This window comes from Strongylocentrotus purpuratus, unplaced genomic scaffold (assembly GCF_000002235.5).
Source record: "Strongylocentrotus purpuratus isolate Spur 01 unplaced genomic scaffold, Spur_5.0 spur5_scaffold_15, whole genome shotgun sequence".
Classification (NCBI taxonomy): Eukaryota; Metazoa; Echinodermata; class Echinoidea; order Camarodonta; family Strongylocentrotidae; genus Strongylocentrotus; species Strongylocentrotus purpuratus.
Genome location: NW_022145600.1, coordinates 27,358,015 through 27,385,932, shown reverse-complemented (window position 1 = coordinate 27,385,932; position 27,918 = coordinate 27,358,015). Strand labels below are relative to the sequence as shown.

At 39.1% G+C, this 27,918-nt stretch overlaps 1 protein-coding gene and 1 non-coding gene across 2 annotated transcripts in view; one reads left to right on the top strand and one right to left on the bottom strand.

Moving 5' to 3' along the window:
- Positions 1 to 1,193: 1,193 nt before the first annotated feature.
- Positions 1,194 to 1,266, bottom strand: TRNAK-CUU. The gene has a single exon. It is a non-coding gene; the product is annotated as a tRNA-Lys (tRNA).
- A 2,949-nt stretch (positions 1,267 to 4,215) lies between these two features.
- Positions 4,216 to 27,918, top strand: part of LOC592949 (kinetochore-associated protein 1) — a 41,366-nt gene continuing 17,663 nt past the window's right edge. The window contains exons 1-18 of the mRNA XM_030986026.1: positions 4,216 to 4,619; positions 8,069 to 8,189; positions 8,865 to 8,980; positions 16,824 to 16,899; positions 17,588 to 17,668; positions 18,200 to 18,234; positions 18,574 to 18,684; positions 20,013 to 20,097; positions 20,483 to 20,544; positions 21,373 to 21,467; positions 22,319 to 22,469; positions 22,962 to 23,141; positions 24,548 to 24,772; positions 25,473 to 25,532; positions 25,972 to 26,033; positions 26,442 to 26,550; positions 27,016 to 27,159; positions 27,795 to 27,851. Coding sequence (XP_030841886.1) covers positions 4,488 to 4,619; positions 8,069 to 8,189; positions 8,865 to 8,980; positions 16,824 to 16,899; positions 17,588 to 17,668; positions 18,200 to 18,234; positions 18,574 to 18,684; positions 20,013 to 20,097; positions 20,483 to 20,544; positions 21,373 to 21,467; positions 22,319 to 22,469; positions 22,962 to 23,141; positions 24,548 to 24,772; positions 25,473 to 25,532; positions 25,972 to 26,033; positions 26,442 to 26,550; positions 27,016 to 27,159; positions 27,795 to 27,851 — 1,902 coding nt within the window. The 5' untranslated portion in view covers positions 4,216 to 4,487. The remainder of the gene's footprint in view (positions 4,620 to 8,068; positions 8,190 to 8,864; positions 8,981 to 16,823; positions 16,900 to 17,587; positions 17,669 to 18,199; positions 18,235 to 18,573; positions 18,685 to 20,012; positions 20,098 to 20,482; positions 20,545 to 21,372; positions 21,468 to 22,318; positions 22,470 to 22,961; positions 23,142 to 24,547; positions 24,773 to 25,472; positions 25,533 to 25,971; positions 26,034 to 26,441; positions 26,551 to 27,015; positions 27,160 to 27,794; positions 27,852 to 27,918) is intronic.

Below are 27,918 nucleotides of genomic sequence, written 5' to 3'. Positions count from 1 at the left end.
CTCCCCTTTTAACTCTCTCTCTCTATTTCTCTTTATTTCCTTTTCTCCGTTATTCTGTATGTTTCACTCTCTATCCCTCTCTTTCTTTCTCTTTCTCTCTTTTTCTTTCTATTTCTCTTTCTCTCTCTTATTATTTCTTGCCTGCTCCTTATAGCAGCCCTTATCCAATATTTTCCATATACATGTAGTAAATAATATTTAAACGACAGCTATGAGAAGAGACTAGATAAACAGTAAAGACTAATAGAATTCAAGTGTACATATATAAAGAGACGCACATTACAGAAAAGAAACGAACAACGAGTTGTGTAAAAGTTGTAATGAACGTGGGAACTTTAGTGTGAAAGAGAAAACGAAGTTATCAGACAAGGTCATAGATTAAATCGAGATACGGATAGGGCGTCCTTCGATCAGTGATGAATACCATATACATGACTTGCATCAATATTACATAACAATTCGCTGCTGGTTATCACCGAAAAGTGGCACGAGAATGCACAAAACAGATCTATACAAAAAGGTGCTGAATTGCATTTCATTTATTCATTTCCACATTCCAAAATACAAAATAATGGGCATTTCATAAAATACATGTGCAAAGGAATACATAAAGAAACAAACGTAACCCAAAGTATATATATATATATATATATATATAAAAGAAAAAGAAAAAAATATATATAAGTGGAAAACACTCCGTCCCTCAGGACGTTAAAAGGAGGCCCGTGGACAGGAGACTGAGGAGAGTCACCACCCTTGCACGTTAAGAACACATTGTACTATTTGTATAAGAGTAGGGGAACCCCCGGTGTGTATGGGTCCACCTGCATACCCCAATTAGGCCGAGTGGATACGGCATCTGTAAGAATCTTCAGTATTGAAGGAGGCAGATTATCTTGAAGAAGAAGAAGAAGAAGGAGAAATAATAAATAAACATATACCAGATGAGAAAAGCAAAAGGAAAATGTGCTTATCCGGATTAATCTCCCGGATTAATCTCCATATAACAAAGCAAACAGTTAAAGCAGGGAGGAGAGGGTGGGCATTACAATATTACCATAAAAGAAAATTGCATATGTAACAATAGTTTTTTTTTTAATAGGTATCATTATTGCAGACCTAAATGTTTTGATAACATTGATATCCTTTCTGAATGGAGTTAATGAAAAGTTTAAAAAATAAAAAAAGATGTTCGCCCAATGTGGGGCTCGAACCCACGACCCTGGGATTAAGAGTCCCATGCTCTACCGACTGAGCTAACCGGGCTTCGCTGACACTTGTGTAGTCTTATTTCATAAGTTCAATTTTTTTTAGCATTTGGCATTTATCCAAGGATGTTATGGAACGCGATCAGGAGTATTTTTTTTTCATTATTGTTCTGCTATGTTGTTGTTTGTTGTTGTTCAATTAAGGTAGGTCAGTCGTAAAAGAGAGTCTGCACTATATGACTACCATGGGCCATGTACTATAGCTGCTCTTGACACAACCAGTAGGTAGCTGGGCTAGACTTTTCTCAAGGCACAATGATTTGTTGAAAAATTGTCAAATTAGGGTCTGTGCTTGCAGACTAGGACAAACCCGTGGTACGTTACGTAGGTTTCTCGGGGGGGGGGGGGGGGGGGATTTCCTCACGTCTTTGTGATATCTCAATATTTCGATAGAATCCTGTCGTTCCATTGGTCAATTGTCAATAATTCTCTATAGAGATGATGGCGCTGATTGGCTAATGCGCTATCGATATGTATCGAGTTTTGTGAGTCTGACGGAGCCGGTCGACTGAGCTAACCGCGGGCTCCCCAGGCTGACATTAATCGTCCTTGTTTTCACGAAGTGACGGTATAGTGAGGAAAATCGTAACGCAAAGTGAATGCAATTTTTTGTCACTACCGTCACTTCGTGAAAACAGCGACGATTTTCTGCTATATTGTTGTTGTTGTTTGCTGTTCAGTAAGTTTATGACCATTATTGCGAATACTATAAAGAATTTGTTTTTAATTCAAACTTACGTATTTATTCCCACATAATTTTCGTGTATATATATATATATATATATATATATATTTCTTCTTCTCTTAAAAAAACCAACAACAAATAAAAGGGGGAAGATAATGATATCATGTCAGATTCCCTATTTCCAATCCCAGTCCCTTTTTGGGGGACCTATCCTGACAAAACCGACACCTATACGTTAACGAAGGTTTCTGGGGGGGGGGTGGGTGGGTGCTCTTTGTGATATCTCAATTTTATCTCGAAATAGACCCGCCAAACGGCGGCCAAAGCACATTCAATATTATACACATTTTAACGTGCTTTATTTTCGAATAAAATAATGGGCTAATGTCTGCATGGGCATTATATACCTCAATTACTTGTACTACTCCTTTTTTCTTCTTATGTGTATCGATTACTTTTATTCCTTCCCTTTATTAGCTGAACTTGTCACCCCCCCCCCCCCCCCATTTTCACTTTTTTTCATGTTCATTTTATCATGTTATCATTTTTGTTATAGATATATATATATATATTTTTTTTTGGGGGGGGGGATCTTGCAGATACTATCTGTAAATCTGTTAAGTCCCCTCCTCTTCTCTTCTTTTCGACCGATCTCTGATTTACCGACACCCCCTTTCTATACCTCTCTATGAATCTACGCCCAGATAAATCCTGCCTTTTTTGTATTTATTACAACCCTTCATTCATTAATATGTAAACGCGTGTGAAGCCGATGTCAGAAAAGATAAATATCGTCAAAATTATGAATCAATTTAATCAAATGTGAGCACTAGACAAGGTAAAAGGAAATTATTTATTTTATCAACAAGAAATACAAACAAATAACGAAGACAACTCCAACTCCAACTTGATCACACAAAATAAAAGAATTCAGAAGTGCTTTCATGTATAGGCCTATAGGCCTACGCCAAACTTCTGTTACTGTGTGACAAGCAACACAAAACGGACAAAAAGTATTTAAAAATGGGGGGGGGGGGGGTACTGACAATTTGAGACAGCTTGCCTGTGGATTCTATCCGATATTTTGTTAATATGTTATCAGTGCCCATATGAATTACTTACCTATGAGAAGTAACTATATATGCCAATATAATGGAATCGGGCTTTCAGTTCAGTTTTAAAAAGTTCATATTATACTGTAATCGTAAATCATTCCGTTTCAAACGAGGTATCGATGATAGATTAAGGATGAAATTTAGTACAAGCAACACAAAACGGACAAAAAGTATTTAAAAATGGGGGGGGGGGGGGGGGGGTACTGACAATTTGAGACAGCTTGCCTGTGGATTCTATCCGATATTTTGTTAATATGTTATCAGTGCCCATATGAATTACTTACCTATGAGAAGTAACTATATATGCCAATATAATGGAATCGGGCTTTCAGTTCAGTTTTAAAAAGTTCATATATACTGTAATCGTAAATCATTCCGTTTCAAACGAGGTATCGATGATAGATTAAGGATGAAATTTAGTTATTGGTATATATACATAAAATATATCTGTTAGACCCTAACTATATATTGTTTGTTTGTTTTTTGTTTGTTTTTTTGTTTGCCTGTCCGATTTTCTCCATGAAAATGTGAGCTAATTTAAAATATGTACCTTCCGGTCAGGGGCAGATGATAGATCTATGAATTTTTTTTGTCATTATAAAGTGGCACAATTTTTTCTTCTTCATAAATCTGACAAGAAAAAAAAGAGGATTAAGAGGTGCCTTCGTGTATATTCCAAACCTATGTGACAAGCAACACAAAACGGACAAAAAACGGGCGTTTTTTTTTTTTTTTTTGGTGGGGGGGGGGGGGGGGCGGGGGGGGGGGGCAAACATGCGTTCCCCCCCCCCACACTTTTTGGTTGAGGGGCATCTGCCCCCCTGCCCCCACTTCTGGCGCCTATGGGCCTACTAAATAAACAGTGCAAGTACTAAACGGAAAATAAAATCCACTTGAGTTTTAAAGGGAAATGGACCGGATATATCCTCCTCCCCCCCCTCCCATCCATCCTCGGTGCCCTCGGTCACAGCATGATCCATCCGAAAATGAATAACAGTCATGTATAATGTCGCATTAAACATTATATAAACATTTTGGAGAAAATCATCCAACGACGATGGAAACGCCATTAATCTCAACAACAACGATTTTGCATTCAAAACCACACTTGGCATTCTATAGTTTAAATATTCGTGCCATTGCCGTCTACGTCGTATTTGCGTGCATGCTATACTATACGGTACCCGCGGGAAATTTGTACAGGGCTCGACCGAGCTCCCTAGCCAAGGCATCGGGTGGTGATCGGCACGGCTACGTACTGGGTACGGGTACAGTCAGCTATACTAAGTCGGCTAATTTATAGCTAGATCGAGATCTATCTAGCTGAGCTCAGCTGTAAGTTGGTGTTCAAACTATAGCCTCTGCTGTAACTGGTACGGTACTGGTGATTTGGCATTGGACAACGATCAAATATACACCATGAGTTGGGACGTTATTGCACTCGATTTTGGTAGCGAAGAAACCGCTAACTTTGGAACTCGTCAAGAGTCAGGAACGGCTCTTTTCCAAGTGCAAACTTTGGCTACAATTTCCAATTCAAGTCATGAAACGGTAACTATGAATGAGTTTAAACTATGGTAGACCTCTATGATGATAACTAGACCGAAAATTTCGTTTCCTTCGTCTGTTCGTTAGCCTCTGATTTGGGTAGGGTCGGCTCCTCTCTTTGACGAACCGACCCTACCAAAATCAGACTTGGACTGGAGGCTAACGAACGAAAGAGACAGAAATTTCGGTCTAGATGATGATACTAATATTACTAGCAGAGCTACCAAGTATCATGCATTAGGCGTGACATCACGCATTTCGAGGGTCTGAAAATGCTCTTTCGCACGACGCGCGCGCTAGATTTTGAAAAAACGCTATAGGTCTAGGGGGTCTACAGTAGGGGCGCTGGTCCGAGAATAAGGATCGTCTTCATAAACGAGGATTGTCTTCGTAAACACGGACCGATGCGTCCTCAAAAATAAGGACCGTCTGCATTTTTGCAGACGTTTCATATTTTTGATCGGTGCATTGGCGATGCAAAAAACGGATTCTGCAATGATTTTCTTGATGCATTTTACATTGACATTGTACAGAGACTTTTACATTATAAGCAATAAATCCTTGGGAAGACGGACAACCCATAAAAGTAGACGGTGAACTAGGGTTATTTTCCCCCGGGGAATCCATTTTTGGCATCGCCAGCAGGCCGTTCTGTAACATGAAACCCCCAGAGCGCCGATGAAAAAAAACGTCCTCAAAAATGCAGACAACCCTTATTTTTGAGGACCCATTTTGTCCTCGTTTATGAGGATATCCTTGTTTATGAGGACGATCCTCATTCTTGGACCAGCGCCCCTACTGGTCTAGGCCTACATCATGTACCTTATGTTGTTGATGAAATTGACGATAAATTGACGATATACGTGTGCTATACCCTCGCGCGCCAAATCATGAAAATGTCACGCATTGCCGATCTTTGAATTTGGCGTCTCTGTACTAGGCTTTACTTTTGTTCATGATCATGATGATGAGTTTGGTTATTGACTATTTTTGTCCAACAGAGAATAGCCATTCAATACATAGGCCTACATGTCACATGTCGATCACAAAGAACTTTGCACATTGATTGAGGGCTGTAGCCAGGCTACAGAGTACAGTACAGTAGGTTTACGCGCTCTCATTGGCCGATTAGCTCAAGTGGCTTTGAATTTAAGTGAGAGAGGGCCTAGAATACTTAACTCAAGTTGAATGTCAAAGTCAATATGAAAATTATGACGTCACACACCACACAGATTTTGACATGTCATGCTTTAATTTAATAAACAGGTGACGCACTTCACACGTAACTGACGCACACACATAAAAATATAGAAAAATCAACAAACGTGTCAGAATAAATTTCCAGTTTGTACCTTAAATATGACGAAAATGAGAATTGTTCAAACTTGACAAATAGTTTAATATGTAAGACTTAAACTTAAAAGTGAAATACTTAACCTTTTAAGGATGCTGAAAAAAATCATAACAAATGGGGTCTAGGCCTAGAGGGTTTGACTGAAATATCATAATTTTGGTGTTGGGTGAAACGGAAAAGTGCAAGCTTTCTCCTCGCACAAATATCTTATAACATTGAGTGAATGGGAGTCAGCAATAGCCAATAAGAAGGGCCCTTGTCGGCGCCAATTTAGTAAAATGAGTCTGCAATTTGCTGGGATCGGATGAACGTTCTGCGCATGCATTAAATGTAAGCTAAAGTAATTCTGCATGCATGATGTGATTGTGACATAGACTAGTATAGCACTTAGCGCAGTGTTTGCCATAGATCTACTTGTATTTGTTAGTTACTATTTTTTTCTCTAGTCTCTTCTTTCTAGAACTATACATAGGGTCTACTTATTTCACATCATTTGCTTATTCACTTACATATTCATCACTTGACCCAATTCCTTCATCCATTCATCTCTACATACCAAGTCGCCCATTTCACCTGGTTTGTTCCTTTGTTCTCTTCTCATTCTTTTTTCATGGATCTTAGGTATTCTCACTTCTTACTTATCAGTGGTTCTTTTCTCCTTTTTATTTTAAATATTCAGTCTTACTTCTAAATTTTGCGCTATTGGTTAATGATGTATTTCATTTGAATATACTTTTATGTTGGAGATTTAGGAGACAGGATTGATTTAAGTTTGGCAGTGGTTTGTAGATGATTGGTGTTTTAGAGATTGGTGAGGGGTCATTTTATTAGATTACAGGCTTACAGCAGCATCATGCAAGACAATCTCACATTGAGTAGTCTTAACTGACAATTTACATATGAAATGATGAGAGCATGCTAGAGAATTTAACGTTAAACAGTCTAATTTGAGAATTTACAAATGTAAGTTGTAAAGGTGAAGGCATGCAAGAAAATTTAAAAATGAGTAGTTTAGTCTCAATCGAGAATTTACATATGAAATGATGAAGGCATGCAACGAAATTCACATTGAGTACGTCTTACCTCAACAGTCTAATTTGATAATTTACAAATGTAAAGGTAAAGGCATGCAAGAAGAATTTAACAATGAGTAGTTTAGTCTCATTCGAGAATTTACATATGAAATGATGAAGGCATGCAACGAAATTCAAATTGAGTACGTCTTACCTCAAGTGTCAAGACTATTGACTTGTTTCTCTTTTATGCCAGATTTCTACTGAAGTGGGTACCCCTTGTAAAAAAAATGAAGATTATCATTAATAGAAAAGACATTGAAGAATATGTTACCCAAGAAATCTGGCTGGCTGGCTCTCTGCCTACAATTTTACAAACCAATGTTTCAATGATCCAATCAGACCCAGGTATGAAAGTGAGAGGATTATGGTTGGTCCCAGTCATAAATAATCAGATCATTGGCCGTTTACAAAGAACAGCCTGAAAATTTTACTCGATCAAGGTTACACTAGGAAGTGTTTGGAAATAAGATAGACCTACTAATAATATACTATCTTTCTCGTGTCTAAAGAGCAAATATTTTTCAAGAATTTTGCTGATTATGCTGACTTTTTTTCCTCTTATAAAGATAAACTTGAGTTAGGGTAAAAAAAAAAAAAAATTCTCACAGAATTAAACGAATACACTGAATGTTCAAGATTACAAATAAATGTCATTTGCTAAACAATTTTGTTTCTGGCTGAATAATGAGCATAGAAAGATATGGAAATCAAGGTAAGTAGGCCTGACACCATTTGTGTAGTCCCATGTGCATCTTTCTGTGTACAGTGCTTGTTACTTTACCAAGACTGGGCCAATTATGATTTTGATGACTCCAGAACATTGCAGTACACACCAATACTAACATGCTACATGATCAACTTTTTCTGATCCATTCCACACCTTTTCTTTCACAATGCAATCGTATGACCAGCGAACTCAACTCTGTCTTTTAGGTTGACTCCAGTAGAGGTCAATTGCTACAAATGTGAATATATGTTTGTTTATAATTAATATTCGCCATCTCTTTGTTATTTTATTCAAGGTCACTCGCCTTCCTCATGTCACAGCATCAGGCTCTCAGGCTGGTATGTGTGTTACAGCAGATACAAATGCTTCTTTGTTCAATGATGGTTGCCAGGCCCTGAGCGCTGCTCTAAGTTTTGGTAAGTCAAGCGATAAGCTGCGTTTAAGCTCACAATCATAATTGCCTCCAGATCACGGGCAGATACTGCTTGTCACAAACAAGTAGAAAGAGATAAGATGGAGAAGAATGAGATAAAGTTTGTTTGTTCTTGTCTCCTTAGATCACAATAGTTATGTAAAGTTCCTTAATTAAATTGAATTAAATTAAATGAAGTTCTTCCATCGCCCGCTTGCTGCAATGGCCATTTCATTAACGAGGGCCAGGTCTTCATCTGTGCAACCCACCTTGAAGATCAAGATGAGACAAAGTAAAAGAAGGAGAAGAAGAGAAAGAAGAAGATGAAGGAGAAGATGAAGGAGAAAAAGGGAAGGGAAGAAAGCAAATGAGGAGGAGAATAAAAAGATGAAGAAGGAAGAGAAAGAGAAGGAAAAGGACAACGGTAATGGAGCTATCAAATAGGCCCAGAAATATTTCATGAAGCTTACATGTATATGTCATGGGCTGAAAATTTGCAAGTCAAAGTGGCTCCGTTCTTCCATGAACTATTTTGAAATTCAGGAGTTCTACATGTATGCCCCCTTCATTTCATAATTCTTTTCTGTATGTATTAATCACTTCTATCATATTAATAAAGCTATTCTAGGTTTACACAGACCCCTTTAATCAATCTTCTGACATGTTTACGTTTTTTCAGAGTCTGTGATAGAACTCGCAGCTTGGGCAAATGACCTGCCATTCTTGATCATTGCTGAAAGAAACGGAACCGTCCATGTGTACCATAGCGGCTTGAACAAGCTTCTCATCTCACAGGTACGGTCTTCACTCACAAGGTCAAAGGTCAATGGTCAATTTTGAAGAATATTACTTTGTTGCTGTTGTCCTTTTTGACATAACTTGAAAATGTATTCAGGGATACATCACCCTGCATAATTTTAGTCATGTGTAAGTGCCCAAACTCACGATTTTTCGAATCGATTCTTTTGACCAAACAATGCATAACATTTGTTATTGGACTTTACTAAGTTGAATTGTTGCATCATTTTATTCCAGTCCCAACAGATTCAACTTATGCACACTTATGTGAGTTACCTCTGGCGGAGGCATTAATATTTTAAAAATGATTCTGAAATATAGAATGGTTCTGCTATGTCATTTTATACTGATAGTTATTTAGAAAACTACATGGGGTATGGACTATGTTGCGTGTTAACTAGTAATCCCACATAATTCCTTTTTTAATTAAACTACTAAAAAGCAGTATCCCTCCAGACAATAAAACACTTAATAAATGATCACATCCAGACAAATTGATTATGGTGAAAAACTGGTTCTATATTCTATAATTTCACATAAGATACAATGATTACAGAATTATCAGAAACCTCTTCTGTCTATCTCAACAGTGACAGACAATTAAACTATCACTAGGCCCTTGGTAGTTACTATTAATAATCAAACATAGATAACTTCCAACAGCACATTAATGTAAAGGAGACTCAACTTAGTCACTATGGTATTAATGATTACCGCTTAATACAAGTCTCGAAATATCAGGAGTCCTGTTCAGTACAACTTAAGACAGTACTAAAACAAGTCAGTTAAATATCATTCACACTGCATGAATAATAACAGTCAAGAAAATACTACTCAAATCTAAGCTAGATAGCGTTTAGATTTACTTACATAGGCAAGAAATATTGTGGTTCAAGAAACCACTAAACAAATCTCTACTTGTGTATGTGTACGGAATGCACAACACTAGAATACAACAATATATCGGTGGATCTAGATATAGCAGATCTAGATCAGTAGACCAGGCATAGGCCTAGAACTAGTGCAATTATAAACATGTAAAATATGTGTTAGTAAGCGTACGCACTCACAACAGGCACTCATGCAGTCAGTCAAAATAAGGCATCACAATGATAAACAATGCAATGCATAAATCACAATATAATTAACGTTACGTGAGTCATCGGAGTTGAATTCAGAGTAGATCTTCTTCAAGTTCTAGATAGATGTAGAAACTAGCTAGTCGAAAACGGTGGTCGATGAGCTGGTTGTCGATCGCGTAGGATATATGCAGACGATGATCGACGCTAGGTGAATACCACGATGATGAAGACGATGTTGAAGACAACGATGATGACAATGATGATGAAGACGACGCTGGTGAAGACAGCGATGATGAAGTCGACAATGAAGACGACGCTGGTGAAGACAGCGATGATGAAGTCGACGATATGGAGACAACGATGATGAAGACGATGATGAATCAGTATAAACAGCTGAATACAATGATGATGCAGTCAATGTCAATAGATCAACTTCAGTGACTTGCGATGCAGGTCGAAGAATCAAATGTCGAGACAATATATATATCATATGAAGTCGATGATAAAAGGTTGTCAAACAATAATGCAGGTGAGAAAAAACGTTAGATCATATTAAATGTTCTATTCTCACTGCTGGTGAATTAAAGTGTCGTCAATGCTGAACATCGAGAGAGTCAAAATATATCTTGTAAAACGTACAAGATGTAAATAGGTGAGCCCGTCCACCGGGAATGGTCCGGGGACGTAGCAGTTCAATCCTCGTTGGATACAATTTTTCAGGTACAAATATCAACACAATAACAGCATGTGTGTATACCAATATTAAAACAGCTCACTGATTCCCGCACAGGAAAATCAGAAGAGCGCCAATCAACTACAGCGCGATTGGTTCAAAACAAGCGCACATGTATGTTAATAAGGCACGTGATCTAAATACTTATGAATAAATACGCGTACATCTATGTTAATTGGTCATGTGATGAAAATACTAATGAATAAACATCGTTATATAATAAATCGAGTTAAAACCAGTTCTGAGGACATGGCGTAATACCAAATCCTCGAACTCTCAATGACTTCTTAAGCGGCCATTTTGGATTAAAAACACAATATGTATACCAGTGAATTATAAATGAATGCACTGTAACATTTGTCGCTACATTAACCCCCCTACTAGACCCGAGCTTGCGTAAGCTCCGAGGGGCGAAAATACACAATTAAAAATATAAAGGAAACATATGTACAAAATACATTAATATACATGAAAATAACCACTATTTATGCGACACGTTCAATGTAGTGAACCTGAACGTACCTCTGCGGCCAGTGGACGTGGCGGCCTGAACGTGTGACACGCGCAGCAGGTTGCGATTTCACCAGAGCAGGAGCAGGCGTAGGAGCAGGTGCAGGAGCAGGCGCAAAAGTTGCGCGAAGTGCTGTGCGCAAAGGGGAGGAGACGGTAGGCTCTCCCTCTAGAGGCACGTCAGCCGCGGTAGTCCTAGCCGAAACGCTTTCCAAAAATGCGGGTTTCAGTCGATCAATGCTTACAGAAACATGCTTGCCCTTTTGCTCAATAACGAAAAACTTCGGGTTTCGTTTGAGAACCTTGAACGGACCCAAATACGGAGGCTGTAATGGCTTACGGACAGCATCGATACGCAAGAAAATATGCGTACAAGTATCGAGAGACCTATGTACAAAACTGGTCTGTGATGACCTACGTGTCGCTGTAGGCGCTAAAACAGACATATGGTCCTTCAAGCGTTGGACGTAGTCCGCGGGGTCAACAGTATCGTGTCGCGTAGGCACTATCAGCTGGCCTGGAAGACGCAACGCCGTCCCGTAGACTAGTTCGGCAGCGGAAGCTCCGATGTCTTCCTTAATAGCTGCGCGGATACCCAACATGACCAAAGGAAGGTATTCTTGCCAACGGTTCGGCTCGGGTTGAGATTTGAGAGAGGCTTTAAGTTGCCGATGGAACCGTTCCACCATACCGTTGGCCTGCGGGTGGTAGGCCGTGGTGGCTATGGTCCGACAACCTAGCAAATTAGCTAATGCAGTGAAAAGCGCAGATTGAAACTGACGACCTCGATCATGCGTAATCGTGGCTGGAGCTCCAAAGCGAGCTACCCAGTTCTCCACTAGAGCTATGGCTACTGTCTCGGCAGTGGCATCCGCTATCGGGATCGCTTCGGGCCAACGGGTGAACCTGTCGATACAAGTCAGCAGATAAATGTGCCCTTTCGAGGGCGGTAGTGGCCCAACAAGATCAATATGAACGTGTGCAAAACGGGCATCGGGGTTGGCAAAAGTGCCAAGCGGTGAGTGCGTATGACGTTGGATCTTTGCGCGCTGACATGGGATGCAAGTACGCGCCCATGTACAAATGTCCTTGTTCATACCCCGCCACACAAAACGGGCCGCTATAAGCTTTTGCGAAGCTTTAATGCCCGGATGCGCGAGATTGTGCAGATTGTCAAACAACGATCGACGGTGCGCTACCGATACATACGGCCGCGGATGCCCTGTGGACATGTCGCACCAAATGTGCGCGTCCCCTTCCGGAAGGAGGACCTTCTCAAATTTGAGCGAGGTTGACGTGTCTGAGCGCAGAGCAGCGAGCTCAACGTCATCGACTTGGTCGGTCGCGACTACACGCAGGTTAATCAAGTTCGGTAATTGCACTGAGTCAATCTCGGTGCGAGAAAGTGCATCAGCTACCTGATTATCAACGCCTCGAATATGGCGTATGTCGGAGGTAAACTGTGACACGTAATCGAGTTGCCGCGCTTCCCTAGGGGAATGTCGATCGGGCGATGTCTTGAGTGCGAAGGTAAGAGGCTTGTGGTCTGTAAAAACAAAAAAATCACGCCCCTCTAAGAAGTATCGGAAATGGCGTATTCCGAGGTAAATGGCTAGCAGCTCTCGACCAAAGGTACTATACCTAGTCTCGGGAGGCTTGAGGCGGCGAGAAAAGAACGCAAGCGGTCGCCACTCCCCTTCATGGAGTTGCTGTAACACACCACCTACGGCGAGATCGGAAGCGTCTACCGCGAGGCTTGTAGGTAGCTCAACAGACGGGTATGTAAGCATCGTGACGTTCGCGAGGTCCTCTTTGACAGCCGCGAAAGCAGAGTCGCACACAGGGGACCAATCTAACGCCTTTCGAGAGCGCTTAGGTTGCTTGCGCAGCAAATCAGTCAAGGCGGCCAGCGAGGATGCGCACTTAGGCATAAATCGGCGGTAAAAATTAACCATGCCTAAGAACCGGCGCAGCTGGCGTAGCGAGGTAGGGCGCGGAAATTTGCGAATTACCGCGACCTTGTCATCCATCGGGGAGACGCCCTGGGCATTCACATGGTGCCCTAGAAAGTCTAGTGCTTCGACTCCAAACTGGCATTTGTCAGGATGCACTACTACTCCATAATCACGGAGGCTTGTGAACAGCTGGCGCAAATGAGTCTGGTGCTGTTCGGGATTCTCGCTGGCAACAAGAATATCATCAAGATACACGAATACAAATGGCAGGTCACGGACGACCCTATCAATAAACCTTTGAAAGGTTTGCGCCGCGTTGCGTAGTCCGAATGGCATGCGTCGGAAATGGAATAACCCAAAAGGGGTTGTCAGCGCGGTCTTCTTCACATCATCAGGGTGTACGGGGATCTGATGATATGCGCGCACTAAGTCAACTTTGGAAAATACGCACTTGTCTCGCAACTGTGCGGCAAAGTCGTGAAGGTGCGGAATGGGATAGCGATCCGGGACGGTCACGCGATTAAGAGCGCGGTAATCGCCACATGGTCGCCAACCGCCTGACTTCTTTGGCACCATGTGGAGCGGCGACGCCCATGAACTGTCTGAGGGCTCGACAATGCCCAAATCGAGTAACCGGCCAAACTCGTCTTTAGCGATCTTGTGTTTGTCCGGCGCTAAGCGTCGAGGTCGTGCCGAAACTGGTGGGCCGGTTGTGAGTATTCTATGTGTGACGTCATGTTTCAACGGACAGTTCTTAAACATGGGCCGAGTTACTTCCGTGAACTCGGCAAGTAAGCGTTTATAGACAGAATCGGAGTCTACTTGCACTATTGTGAGATTCAGCGACGGTAAGTCGGAGGCGATGCCATGTACGGACAGACTAGTGGTGGCATCCCAAAGTCGGTTGGTGCGCAAATCCACTAGTAAGCCGTAATGTCTCAAAAAATCTGCGCCGAGGATAGGCTGCGAAACATCGGCCAATATGAATGACCACTTAAACGAACGCCGCAACCCAATACACACTGTGAGCTCACGCTGCCCATATGTGCATATGCGCGTCTTGTTTGCAGCCTGCAAAACGAGTGGCATAAGGTGCCTCTTATCAGCGGTGTTGGCAGGAATTACGCTTACCGCGGCACCCGTATCGACCAAAAATCGTGTCCCAGAATCTCTATCTGTGACATAGAACAAGCGACCGTCACGAAGAGGGCCAGTGAGGGGTGTCGCGCCCACCTCCTGGCCTAGTTGTTTTCCGCCGGCTTGCTATATATGCATGGCGGGCGGCACTGGTGAGCCTTGTCACCCCACTTCTCATGATACCAGCAAACTTCAGAAGTGCTCGCTGATTTATAGCCGGATGAGTCGCGCTTCCTGTTGCTGCTCATGCTTCTCATGCTGCTGCTTCGGCTCCGCATGCAACCGATAGTGGCGGTCAATTCCTTGACCAATTTCGTGAGCGCAGCAACTTGGTGCTGAAGAGTATTGGGTTCAGTCATGACGCCGCGCCACGCCCACTGTTCACACAACTAAATTCAATGTATCAGTAAGAAATGTGATTATCTAATGGTAAAAAAAAAATATTAATAAGCAAAGGTAATCTAACTAAATGTTTCTTATCTCAGGGGGATCACGTCGGGGTCACCAATTTAGAAAACTACATGGGGTATGGACTATGTTGCGTGTTAACTAGTAATCCCACATAATTCCTTTTTTAATTAAACTACTAAAAAGCAGTATCCCTCCAGACAATAAAACACTTAATAAATGATCACATCCAGACAAATTGATTATGGTGAAAAACTGGTTAACACGCAACATAGTCCATACCCCATGTAGTTTTCTAAATTCTATAATTTCACATAAGATACAATGATTACAGAATTATCAGAAACCTCTTCTGTCTATCTCAACAGTGACAGACAATTAAACTATCACTAGGCCCTTGGTAGTTACTATTAATAATCAAACATAGATAACTTCCAACAGCACATTAATGTAAAGGAGACTCAACTTAGTCACTATGGTATTAATGATTACCGCTTAATACAAGTCTCGAAATATCAGGAGTCCTGTTCAGTACAACTTAAGACAGTACTAAAACAAGTCAGTTAAATATCATTCACACTGCATGAATAATAACAGTCAAGAAAATACTACTCAAATCTAAGCTAGATAGCGTTTAGATTTACTTACATAGGCAAGAAATATTGTGGTTCAAGAAACCACTAAACAAATCTCTACTTGTGTATGTGTACGGAATGCACAACACTAGAATACAACAATATATCGGTGGATCTAGATATAGCAGATCTAGATCAGTAGACCAGGCATAGGCCTAGAACTAGTGCAATTATAAACATGTAAAATATGTGTTAGTAAGCGTACGCACTCACAACAGGCACTCATGCAGTCAGTCAAAATAAGGCATCACAATGATAAACAATGCAATGCATAAATCACAATATAATTAACGTTACGTGAGTCATCGGAGTTGAATTCAGAGTAGATCTTCTTCAAGTTCTAGATAGATGTAGAAACTAGCTAGTCGAAAACGGTGGTCGATGAGCTGGTTGTCGATCGCGTAGGATATATGCAGACGATGATCGACGCTAGGTGAATACCACGATGATGAAGACGATGTTGAAGACAACGATGATGACAATGATGATGAAGACGACGCTGGTGAAGACAGCGATGATGAAGTCGACGATGAAGACGACGCTGGTGAAGACAGCGATGATGAAGTCGACGATATGGAGACAACGATGATGAAGACGATGATGAATCAGTATAAACAGCTGAATACAATGATGATGCAGTCAATGTCAATAGATCAACTTCAGTGACTTGCGATGCAGGTCGAAGAATCAAATGTCGAGACAATATATATATCATATGAAGTCGATGATAAAAGGTTGTCAAACAATAATGCAGGTGAGAAAAAACGTTAGATCATATTAAATGTTCTATTCTCACTGCTGGTGAATTAAAGTGTCGTCAATGCTGAACATCGAGAGAGTCAAAATATATCTTGTAAAACGTACAAGATGTAAATAGGTGAGCTCGTCCACCGGGAATGGTCCGGGGACGTAGCAGTTCAATCCTCGTTGGATACAATTTTTCAGGTACAAATATCAACACAATAACAGCATGTGTGTATACCAATATTAAAACAGCTCACTGATTCCCGCACAGGAAAATCAGAAGAGCGCCAATCAACTACAGCGCGATTGGTTCAAAACAAGCGCACATGTATGTTAATAAGGCACGTGATCTAAATACTTATGAATAAATACGCGTACATCTATGTTAATTGGTCATGTGATGAAAATACTAATGAATAAACATCGTTATATAATAAATCGAGTTAAAACCAGTTCTGGGGACATGGCGTAATACCAAATCCTCGAACTCTCAATGACTTCTTAAGCGGCCATTTTGGATTAAAAACACAATATGTATACCAGTGAATTATAAATGAATGCACTGTAACATTTGTCGCTACAGTTATATCAATGACTGTTTTTCTTCAATTTCTATATCTTTTTGCTTCACTATAGACACTACTGGAAAGAAGCGAGGATGAATTGGACAGTGTCTGTTTTAAACAGATCAGCATTACGGAGGATACGGAAGGTAGATTGATATTTATTTGTCACTTTTTTTACCATAGCCCACTATAATGCCTCTGTTGCTAACACCAGTGCTAGTGCTACAGATATTGTTATAGACTGCTAATACAACTACTCCCATTACCACCACCACTACCACCACCACAACCATCACCACTGTCACCCCAAACAAAGCCACTAGCATCGCCACCATCACCACCACCACCAACTTCATCTCAGTCGGTAGAGCAGTGGTCTCGTAATCCGGTGACCCGGGTTAAAAACCAAGGCGATAGGACCTAAACTGTCGGCCGTCTGGTTGCTTACTAACAAGCATTTATGCTTTCTTAGCAGTCAGGTAAAATAACCACCACCATACATTATATACCACCATCTGTATCATTACCACCACCTCCAACTCCAGCAACATTCCCAACTTCACTACCACCTCCACCACCATCACCAACACCACCAAAAAGAATAGGGTACTGATTGTGAGATGGAAAAACTATCCACAATGGTGCAAGATATAGTGTTCAATTTAAATTGTTACACCATCTCATTCTTAGAACATTTATTAAATAATATCTACTTATTCTCAAAAGGGAACATTGAAGAAGTTATTTCATAAAGTACTTTAATAATGAATCATTATTTGATAATATCTCATTGGTAGCATTCAATAACATGATTACCTCTTTTGCTACCTACAGGTAAACATGTCATTCTGCTGTTAGCATCAACAAGCATGCTGTTCAGGCTGTCCAATGTAGACCTGAGGAAACTTCATGACGGTGAGTATAACTCTACTATCCCTGTTTTCTAAGATCATGATTAAGCATAGAAATGTTGTAGTTGTGTGGTTTAAATACTTGACTGTAGATGCGAAGGTCGTAGGTTCAAACACAGGCTCAGCACTTATATCGTTTGGCAAGATATCAATCTACATTTGCCACCCCTCCATCCAGACGTTGAATTGGTCTTTAACAGGAATTAATTCCTTGAATGCTGTGAGTGCTCTCCCCCCTCCCCCAAAAAATAATAAAATAAAGAGCAGTGATAATATTGGAGCACCTTGAGCACCTTACAGGTGGATATGAGTGCTATACAAGTTTCCAATATCATTGTTATTAAGCATATATTGTCATGATATTGGATTTTACTGTAAAATAGTCCATTAAAAAATGATTATGACAAAAGGGAGTGAAATATGATTTTTTTTTTAAATATAGGTTTTGATAATATTATTTTTGTATGTTATACTGTGTGCTGAGGTTTGATCTATGCATATTAATCTGATTAAATCATTTTGTTTGTTATTACAGTGATCCAGAATGGAGACTTAGCATCTGCCAAACAGGTAACAAAAACTATGTTTGGCCACAATCTGAGGCTCAGTACACTCACTTGTGTACTGGACTGCTGATTTTTCAGGTCATGGTTCAAAGTTATATATTGTGTTTATGAAAATGTAGAAATTAAACTTTGAACTGTGGTTTTGTGTTACCCATTGTAAATATTATTCATCGTAAATTTAAATCTCTGTTATATTCTATGAAGCTGCAAGTTCTGATTGCATTGAACGAAACAGACTTGTCTGATATTATTCATTGTATTAATGTTGTTTATTGTAAATGTCCTTAATAGTAAAATGTCATTATTTATTAAAATGTAAATCTCTTTGTCATGTTCCATGAAGCTGCAAGGAGAGATTGCTTTGGACGAAACAGATTTGTCTGCTGTCCACGAGGAGGGTGTCACTGACCTAGCAACCATTGTTGTGGGTGGACAGATACATATTGTGACTGCTGTAAGTGAAAACACCCCCATCCCACGACATGTGACAAGTTAGATGTATTTCAGGGCATTGTTTCACAAAACCGTCATACGTACAAGTTCAATGATATCCCATTGAAATACGTGTATCATGTTCAAAGACGCATTTCAATGGGATGACGATGTACTTGTGTTTTTGACGGTTTCGTGAAATAATGCCCAGGAATGTAACTGCCTAATATTATCAGGCAGTGGGAATTGGATAATCAATTTTGTTGTTGACAGTGTTAAGCTAGTTGTAGAAGAGATGTCTTAATTAGAAATAGATGTCAATGTTCACACGGCTCAAAGAACTGCTTGATTGAATATGTGTCATAAATTCAACGGGTTCATGTGGGAATGCTCTGATGTATGCTCCAGGTTTGAGTTTGTTCGAGATATGGGGTAAAGATTAAGGTTGCAATTTGGTTTTAGGTTGGGTTTAGGCATAAGGTTAGGCCTAGGTATGATGTTTGATGTAGGATTTTAGTCAAGAATTTGGTTAATGTAGGATACAACCCCACACGAAGTCTTCGCTCCTCATCAGACACACTATTACTTAATACACCCAGAATAAAACATGCTTGGGGTGAACGGGCTTTCTCAGCCATGGGTCCAAAACTGTGGAATAAGCTCCCTCTAAAATTACGTCAACTGTCATCGACAGAAACATTCAAATTACAACTAAAAACCTATTTGTTTCTTTCGTTGTAATTATTGCAATATTTTAATTTACTATGTCTAGGAGAATTCTGAATTTGTTTTTCGGTTTATTGTTTTTTCTTCTTATGCCTGTTACATGTACTCTTTTCTAAGTGCCATGAGCACCGAAAGGTGGACCTGTGCGCTATACAAGTAGCCACTATTATTATTATTATTATTATTAACCCATTGCCTACTGGAACTGTGTGGTTCGTGTGTTAAATCTATGGGAATGAAGGAGTTTAGAAGTCAAAAGAACTTAAATGACAGAGCAACTGTTGCTGGAGTATGTGTCATACATTACCGCCTTCTTTTTGTGCAGCACACAGTATACTAGAATTTTTCAGACTTTGTAGCACAGTAAGAAACTGTGCAATACATGTAATAACTGTTTGTAGATGGCAATAGAACATATATTTCTATGGACTACCCACATTCACTTGATTATTATTTTATTAATTAATGAATGGATAATAATTCCCTGCGCAAAATTCTCCTCTCGATTCAGAAATTCGAATTTACAATCCATGAAGTTGAAAATCAATCTAAATATCTGTACAATGCAATGACACTACCTGTTTTGTAATGCTACATGTATGTGTGTAATCTTTGTCAATTCAGGGTGGAGGTGAATATGTTTTGGCCATTTGGAAATGTCAGAAGCGGATAACTGTTCGCAGAAGACTGAAGAAAAATATGTTCATGGGTGAGTCTACTTGTCTGTTTTGTGTTTATTTTCACCAGTGTCTTCTTGGAACATATGTGGGAAAAGAGTTTTATTATGAGGCGCCATAGAAGAGGACAGATTCTGCTCAATTATAGTTTAACTTAGCGCAAATGAAACTTGAAGATGAAAGCAATGTCAGCCCATTTTTTATTTTGACTATATTCTAGGTCTTTTTGTTTTCATTCCAGTTTACAGGTCTGTAGTTTTTTTTTGCCACTGCCCGAAAAATTAAACTGTTGGTATTTGCATTTTGAATTTCTGTTACTTCCGATATGATATTGATAAACAGATTTTTTGCTTGTTTTCATTTTGATATTTCTTTATGTCTGAAATTAAATAATACTTTGTTTCTATCTCCATTCAGCTGGAGAACAACTCATCAAATGTGTTGTTAGTGGGAAATACATCTTTACTTTAGATGACGAGGTAACACATGTTATTGCTGTTTATATTTTTGACCCCTTCCCCCTGCTCTCAATTTAACTTTCTCTCTCTCTCTATCTATGTTCTACTTCCTTTCCTTTTTAACTTCCTCTCTCTGTGTCTCTCCCTTGCTCCCTTTCTCTTTCCCTCTCTGTCTCTTCCTCTTTCTCTCTCACTCTTACTTTGTTCTCCTCCTCCCCCTCTCTTTGTCTTTGTCACTCACTGTATGTGTCCTCTTAATTTTGTTGTATTTTCCGTACAATAACCATAGCACGGTGCAGCACCCATCCCCATTATGAAGTGGGGCGTTACACCACGGGGGAAAGTGTACCAGCAAGTTTTGCAGCATTGTTAAAACCAATTCCAATGATCACATGAATTTTGGCTAGTGTATGCCATGACCAATGCCAACAAGTATCATTGATAACAGTATGAACTGACCTATTTGCCCCCTTTTTCACCCATGTATCTACACGACAATGATGGTTAATATTAAAGTAGAAGTGACGTGGTCTAGTGGATACGTCACTGGACGGTGGATCACATCATTTGTTGGTCGAGTCGTTCCGTGGCACTGCCCTTTGGCAAGCCATTAATTTGCATTTGCCACTCTCCACTCAGGTGAAGTATATGGGTAACCGGTAGGAAGAAATTCCTTGAATGCTTAAGCGCCTTTCATGGCAGCTCAGCAACAGTCGAGTGAATAATGTGATACTTTGTATTAAACACAGTTAGAGTATATTCATAGTAGCTGCGCTATATAAATGGACTTATTATTATTATTATTATTATTATTACTAATAACAATTGAACATTTTGTCTCATATGCAGCATAAGTTATGTTGTTGGAATTCCTCACTCATCCTCGTATGTGCATGGCCGCTAAAAGTGAGGGATTTCTTTCTCACAGCTGACAACAACAACAGGTGAGTAAGTGCTAGGGTGATCTTTAGCTTCTAAGAAAGTGTATCTCTCATGCATTATGTTTCAAGCATCATGAAAGCTGGCATGGACAAGCATCAGTAGAGTAGAGGTGTTGTGGTCCAGTGGATAAGTCTCCGGTCTGTGAACCACAAGGTACAGGGTTCAAATCCGACCCTGCCGCAGCACTTATGTCCTGTGGCAAGACATTCATCTACATTTGGCATGTGGCAACCATAGGGCAGTTGCATCTTAATGAGAAATGAAAACCTGATGATGCTAATTGTGGCATGTTATTGGAACTTTAAACTCACTTGCTTCCCATATAGGCAAATATTTGCCGATCATCTCAAACTTTATTTGAAATCCAACCATCCACTATTTAGTGGAAAGCCCTGTTTCCAGGTCCCTATATTCAGAGGGGGAATCTTGAATGGTAATCTATCCTATATATGACTGAAATGCTATGATCTTGACTTAGCCTAAAAAAAAACACAAAAAGATCATGTACCTTTAGTTCCATTGGTAGCTTAAATAGGTAGCTTAAATATGGAAATGTAGTTTTCATACATAGATGCATTCGCACACTAAAAGGCTGTGTTGCTGGCATGTTCAGGGAGATGCGACTTGGTCTAGCGGCACGTTCACTCGGTCAGCTTTCTGTCTTCACATACAAACTAGCTCAGGCGACCCCGGTTTGAAACTGAGTCATGTCTGTCGGATGGTGAGGTTAAAGGTCGGTCCCCAGACGTAAATAATCATATCTGATTGATACACGTCTGATAAACCAAATTACACACACATGTATTAAAAAGTATAGTCTGACTTAATTTATGAATGACATTTTGTTTTGTAGTGAGGCAAAACCCCAATTCCAGCTTGTGATGTTGACGGTCCCGGACAAAGGTGAAAGTAACTTGAAAGTTTACGACCTACCCAGCATGCAGTGCACCTATACACTGTCCGTTGGTCCCCTCTCCGTGCTAGCGGACACACCAAACAATCAGGCAAGTTTTTTTTCTTTTCTTCCACAAGTTCTGCAATGTGATTAATAGTTCTGGGGATATGTAGAACATTGCAAAACAAGATTAAAAGAAATTATTTAATAAAAAAAATGATATAAACAATTTAGAATGCCATTATTAATAAATTATTTATGTAAATATTTTCCAGTGTAGACCGCATGCCTTTATCAGAACCATTTGTATGTGAAATGTCAACATTTTTGGGGTGTTTTTCATAACTGAAGAATGAATTAGTGCCTTTGTTGAATTCTTTTAGATGTAAGCTTTAACATGTCACATTCTCGAGAGACTTAAATCAGGACAAATTAATTTTTTACTTACTTAAAAAATTACAAAACTTGGTAAGGGTATGAATAATTTAGTTGTTAACTGTATATTCCTGGCCCTCTCATTATTTGTAATTCCCACATGTTTGTGTCTCATCAATGAAACTTTCTTCCTCATCAATAAAACTTTCTTCCTCTTTATTAACAGGACTCCATTTTCCTGGTAGAGGGGCGCAATGAAGATGAAGATGGTTCCAGCACTGTCGGTATGTTGATGGTACGATGTCTGATGGAGGCGCTACCTGAGACTCGTTTTCATCGTCTCCTGCACAAGAAGGAGTTTGATGAAGCAGAGAAGTTTGCCAAGCTTTTCAGCCTCAACACTGAAGTAAGCAATTTCTGTACATTTTTTCTTGCTCCCTTGTTTAAGCATAGATCGTCGAGGTTGGACCCACAACAATGATATCCAACGCATTTTCAACATAAATAATACAGATTTTAGAACAATATATCTTAATTGATCAATTGAGACCAGCCTTTTATGTTTAAAGGGATAGTTGAGTTCTGTTGCAGAGGGCGCTACACAAAATAATTTTTTTGTGAGATAATGAAAAACTGAGTGTCAAATTTGAAAGAACATAATAATTAAATGACAAAATCATCTTTGTTTGATCAAAATCGGTTCAGAGACGGCTGAAATATAACAATTTCTAATACTTGTGTACCACCACAAATATTAGATATGTTGACAGATTTGAAAAAAACGTTGAAAAAAAAACAACAAAAAAAACGCCTTTTACATCGTATTTCAGCCATTGCCGATGTTGCCTTTTTTGTTGGCATTTTCGTGTTGCTTATATTATCTACAATTAGCCGGCTCATTTATTGTTATTTTTAATTAAATAATTAATTAACGGTCACCGTGTTTTTTCAGATATTTTTTTCAGGAGCTGAATTGGTATGATCGTATTGGCTAAATTCCACACATTTTGGGGTCTAAAATTACCTTCATAGCAATTTTAGGTTCTACAAGGGCACTATAAATGTCATAGATACGAATAAGATCAATAACCATGTACTTTGAAGGCATTTGCGGTCTGAAAACAGAACTCAACTATCCCTTTAACTGGGATGTTTTTCTTCTTTCAGGAGCTACTTGGAAACCAGAGAAAGTGTACTTGATATTAAGCTTTCCTCGCATTCCTATCATCATAGACAGATTTGTCCATCCTTATTACTCTTAAGCAAAAGAATCAACTCAGGGTCGCACAAATTTATCCTGGCATTTAAAGCATCACAACTGAAACTTTGATTTAGTGAGGAAAGCAATAAGATTGCTCATACAGTCTTAAGAAGTGTTAGCAGAAACATTGGGTTGTACTACACACGCTCCTGTAGAATTTGCCCTGTGGTCAATTTTGTACCCGAACCACAGTTCTTACATCAACCCTATACCGAACACTATCCCCAATCCCAAAACTAACCTAACCTAAAACTTGAGCCCGGGAGGAATTGTCCTTAAAATAGCAAAGGTTAGTTCAGCATTGATCCTTGTTATTCTTCAAGGCCCTCTTTCATAAAACTTGTTATGAATAACAAATGCTAAATTTCTATGACAATTTTTCTCTCAGCCAATCAAATGCCATGATTTCAGTACCTTATAACAACTATTGTAACTTTTTACTGATAACAAGTTTTATGAAACAAGGCTCAGATTCATTTTATCGCTTCATGAATAGCAGCACCCATACTTATTTGTTTTTGTTTATTAATTTTGTTTGTATCACTTTGAAGCTTGTCTATCGAAGCAAAGCCTTGGCCCTTCTAGAGCAAGCATCTTCCTGGAGCCCTGCCGCCCTTCGAGGGAGCCCTGTAGGGGATGATAACAAGCTGTGCGGGGACATGATGGCCTGTCTGGAGAAGATCGCTGATGTTGAGTTCGTGGTTGATGTCTGCTCCAAGGCTGCCATGCCTGCCTTTGAAGACACAGCAAGAATCCTGCAATATGCTAGGACTAGGGTGAGTGAAGCACAATGTATAATCCGACGACTGGGAATTGTGATATTATAAATATGTGTTTCCATGAATTCATATGCCAAGTGGAGGCCATTTAAGTGAAGTCAAGAGAAATTAGGGTAACTTTTAATGAAACTCTAAGTTATGTTGACACTCTGAATCTTAGCCAGAACTGGGGTGATTAAAGCACAATGTATAATCCGACGACTGGGGATTATGATATCATAAATATGTGTTTCCATGAATTCATATGCGAAGTGGAGGCCATTAAATAAGTGAAGTCACATCAAAAGCAGGGTAACTTTTAAAGAAATCCTTATGTTGAAACTATGAAGCTCTTGAGAAAGTAATCCATACTGTAGTTTTCATCAGTTTATATTGTACAAACACCAAAATATTTTGTGATATGAAGTGCTTTATTATTTATTTTTGGTAAGTTTTGTTTGGCATAATGAATTTTTGTTGAACCATGGTCCAGATTTTATTTCCAGACAAAGTGTTTACTTTTCTAAATATAAAAGAATTTGGTACTAAACACTTGAAAGATTTTCCCAATATATGGGAATCTCTGATGATATATTGCCAAATTCATTTTTATTCTAGCATCCAAATATATCTGGTTAATTGTAACCAAAGTATTATTCTCAGTATTGGAATTCATCACAATTGTTTGTTACTTTTGCATCTCAAATTTATTTCTCAGCTCGCAAAGAAAAAGGGTAAAGACGAAATGGAAAACAAGACGGAAGATCAGCTCTCTATGGTGAGTCTAGGTCCATGCGGCACTGGTTATGAAAACATCAACATTACTTAAAGGGCAGTCCAACCATTCTGACAAGTTTAGTTGTATGAAAACAGAAAAAAAATACAGGTAGAAAAAAGGAATGGAGAAAGCTGAATGATGTTGGAGAAACAATAAGAAAATAGTGAATTTTTAAATGTTGTAATCATGATACATTTTAAAATCATAAATTGGCAAATAAATCATTTGATTGTGATGTATGTGGGGACACGAGTCCATTTATAGTCAAAATAATTTTTTAATATTTTGGAACAATGTTTTGAAGACTGAAATGTGTTATGAGAGGAAATCTGTACAGCACACTGTACAATGTCCTAACGTGTTTGTTTGTTTTTTTGCATGCAAATGTATAACCCTATTAAATCAAACTTTACTGTTTTGTTTTTATTTCTTGTAAAAGATTCTGGATACATTACACAGACTGGCCACTTTCAGCCTTGTGTATGGAACCAGTGAATACAGGTAAATCAAATCAAACACATGTAGCAAGCTATTATACAATTTCAAATATTGCATTATAGTATTAATGACTGCTTTGAGAGAAATAGTATTTATTATTGCATTGTCTTTAATACACATATTTTATCAGTTGGAGGATAAGTGTTGAATACCTGGCCTATGATACGCAGAACTAGGGTCGATCTGTGGAAATGATTGTCAGAGAGAATCTTGAGCCAATCACACATAATACGATCTAACTGCAATTTTAATTTTCAAAGAAATTCCATTGTCATCGGAAGTAAAGATTAAACATGCATCCCTTATATCTTAAGCATATACTTGCTTTCTTAACAGTCAGTTAAAACAACTCCTAAATCAATAATTAGTTTGTTTAATAGTATTGTTTGTGTAACCTTTTTTTTTGTCCAGCCCAACAAGATGGGATGCTTTCCTGTCAGGATCTATTCTAGATGAGCACTTCCTTCATCTCAGCCAAGCCAACCTCAGCAGAGCTTCAGTCATTTGGAATAGACACAAGGTATGGGCTTGCTTTAAAGCCTCAGACTACCCCCTTAAAAAAGCTACACTACATATTGCTGTACTGTAAAGTGCAAAATTTTAATTGAATCCAATAACAGTGGTAACAATAGTAAAAGCGCTCTGGTCAGTTTCATGTATGCTGGGGGTTGTTTGTGTGGACGTTTACAAAAATAAAGCGACCACTTTTGGATTTAACGAAATTCTATAAATACAGGAACAGGACTCTGATTTTTTGTTTAAACATTGACCGTAAGAATTCTAATAGAATTTTAGGTGGTCGCCAAATATTACTTTACAATGGGTACTAAAGTGTGGCACTTTTGATGTGTACCAAAAATAAATGATTCGGTATTTAATTTAGTCTTGCTTTAGACAGATTACTTTTACACACACACATGTGCATAACTGTTTTTGTACTATACACATATTGACTTGACTTTTGTTTTTGCTCATACCATGATAGGAAGCCTTTGTAGCGGTGATGTCTGAAGACATGCTGGATAACATGCTGAGGTCCATACCAGGGGATTCCCCGTCGTATGACATCATACCATGGCTCAGGGATGACATCATTCCCTTTGTGTATCAGAGCTTCCACCAGGGCAAGGTAAAGTGATGTCATCATTGTCGTATTAAAAGGATTATGAGCAACCAGAAACATCACCAATATCTACAAGTAAATTTATGATGTAGATGTGAAGATACATTGATTTCAGGTTTTGTACATTTGATTATAAAATATCAAAGTTTCATTGCATTTTACAGAGATAATGCTGCTTTGGTAGGTAATGTCACATTTACTCTTGCTCCATGTGCTACAGGCTGCATTTCATCAAAGATGAAAGGCCCTCTCAAGTATTGGGAGCCCCTAAAATTTGATGGCAAAATTTCACTTGATTTGTACAATGATGTGAACGAGGATGTCATTTAAGACACGCTACTGCAAATATTTTCAAAAAAAATTTGTTTGAAGACGAATATTGAGGAAAGAACAAAAGAAAATTGTATTCTTTTATCAATATTCGACTTCAAACACATTTTTGGGGGGAAAATCTTTGCAGAAGTGTGTGTCTAATGGCAACCTCTTTCACATCATTATAAAGTGAAGTGAAATTTTGCCATCCAACCTTTGGCGAATTTGGGGCTCCCAACGGGCTTGTCTTGTGTTAACAAATTGACCACAGTGCATCATTTGTCATAAAATTGCCCTCACGTTTCATCTTGATTGATTGATTTTTTCAGAAACTAGTGATCTCATGGATTGAGGAAAGAGTGACCTGCCTAGAAGTGACTGAAAAGGTACGTAATCATAATATGATACATGCTTCTTGTCAGGAAAGTGCTTTCCATTGGTCAAAACTGAGTG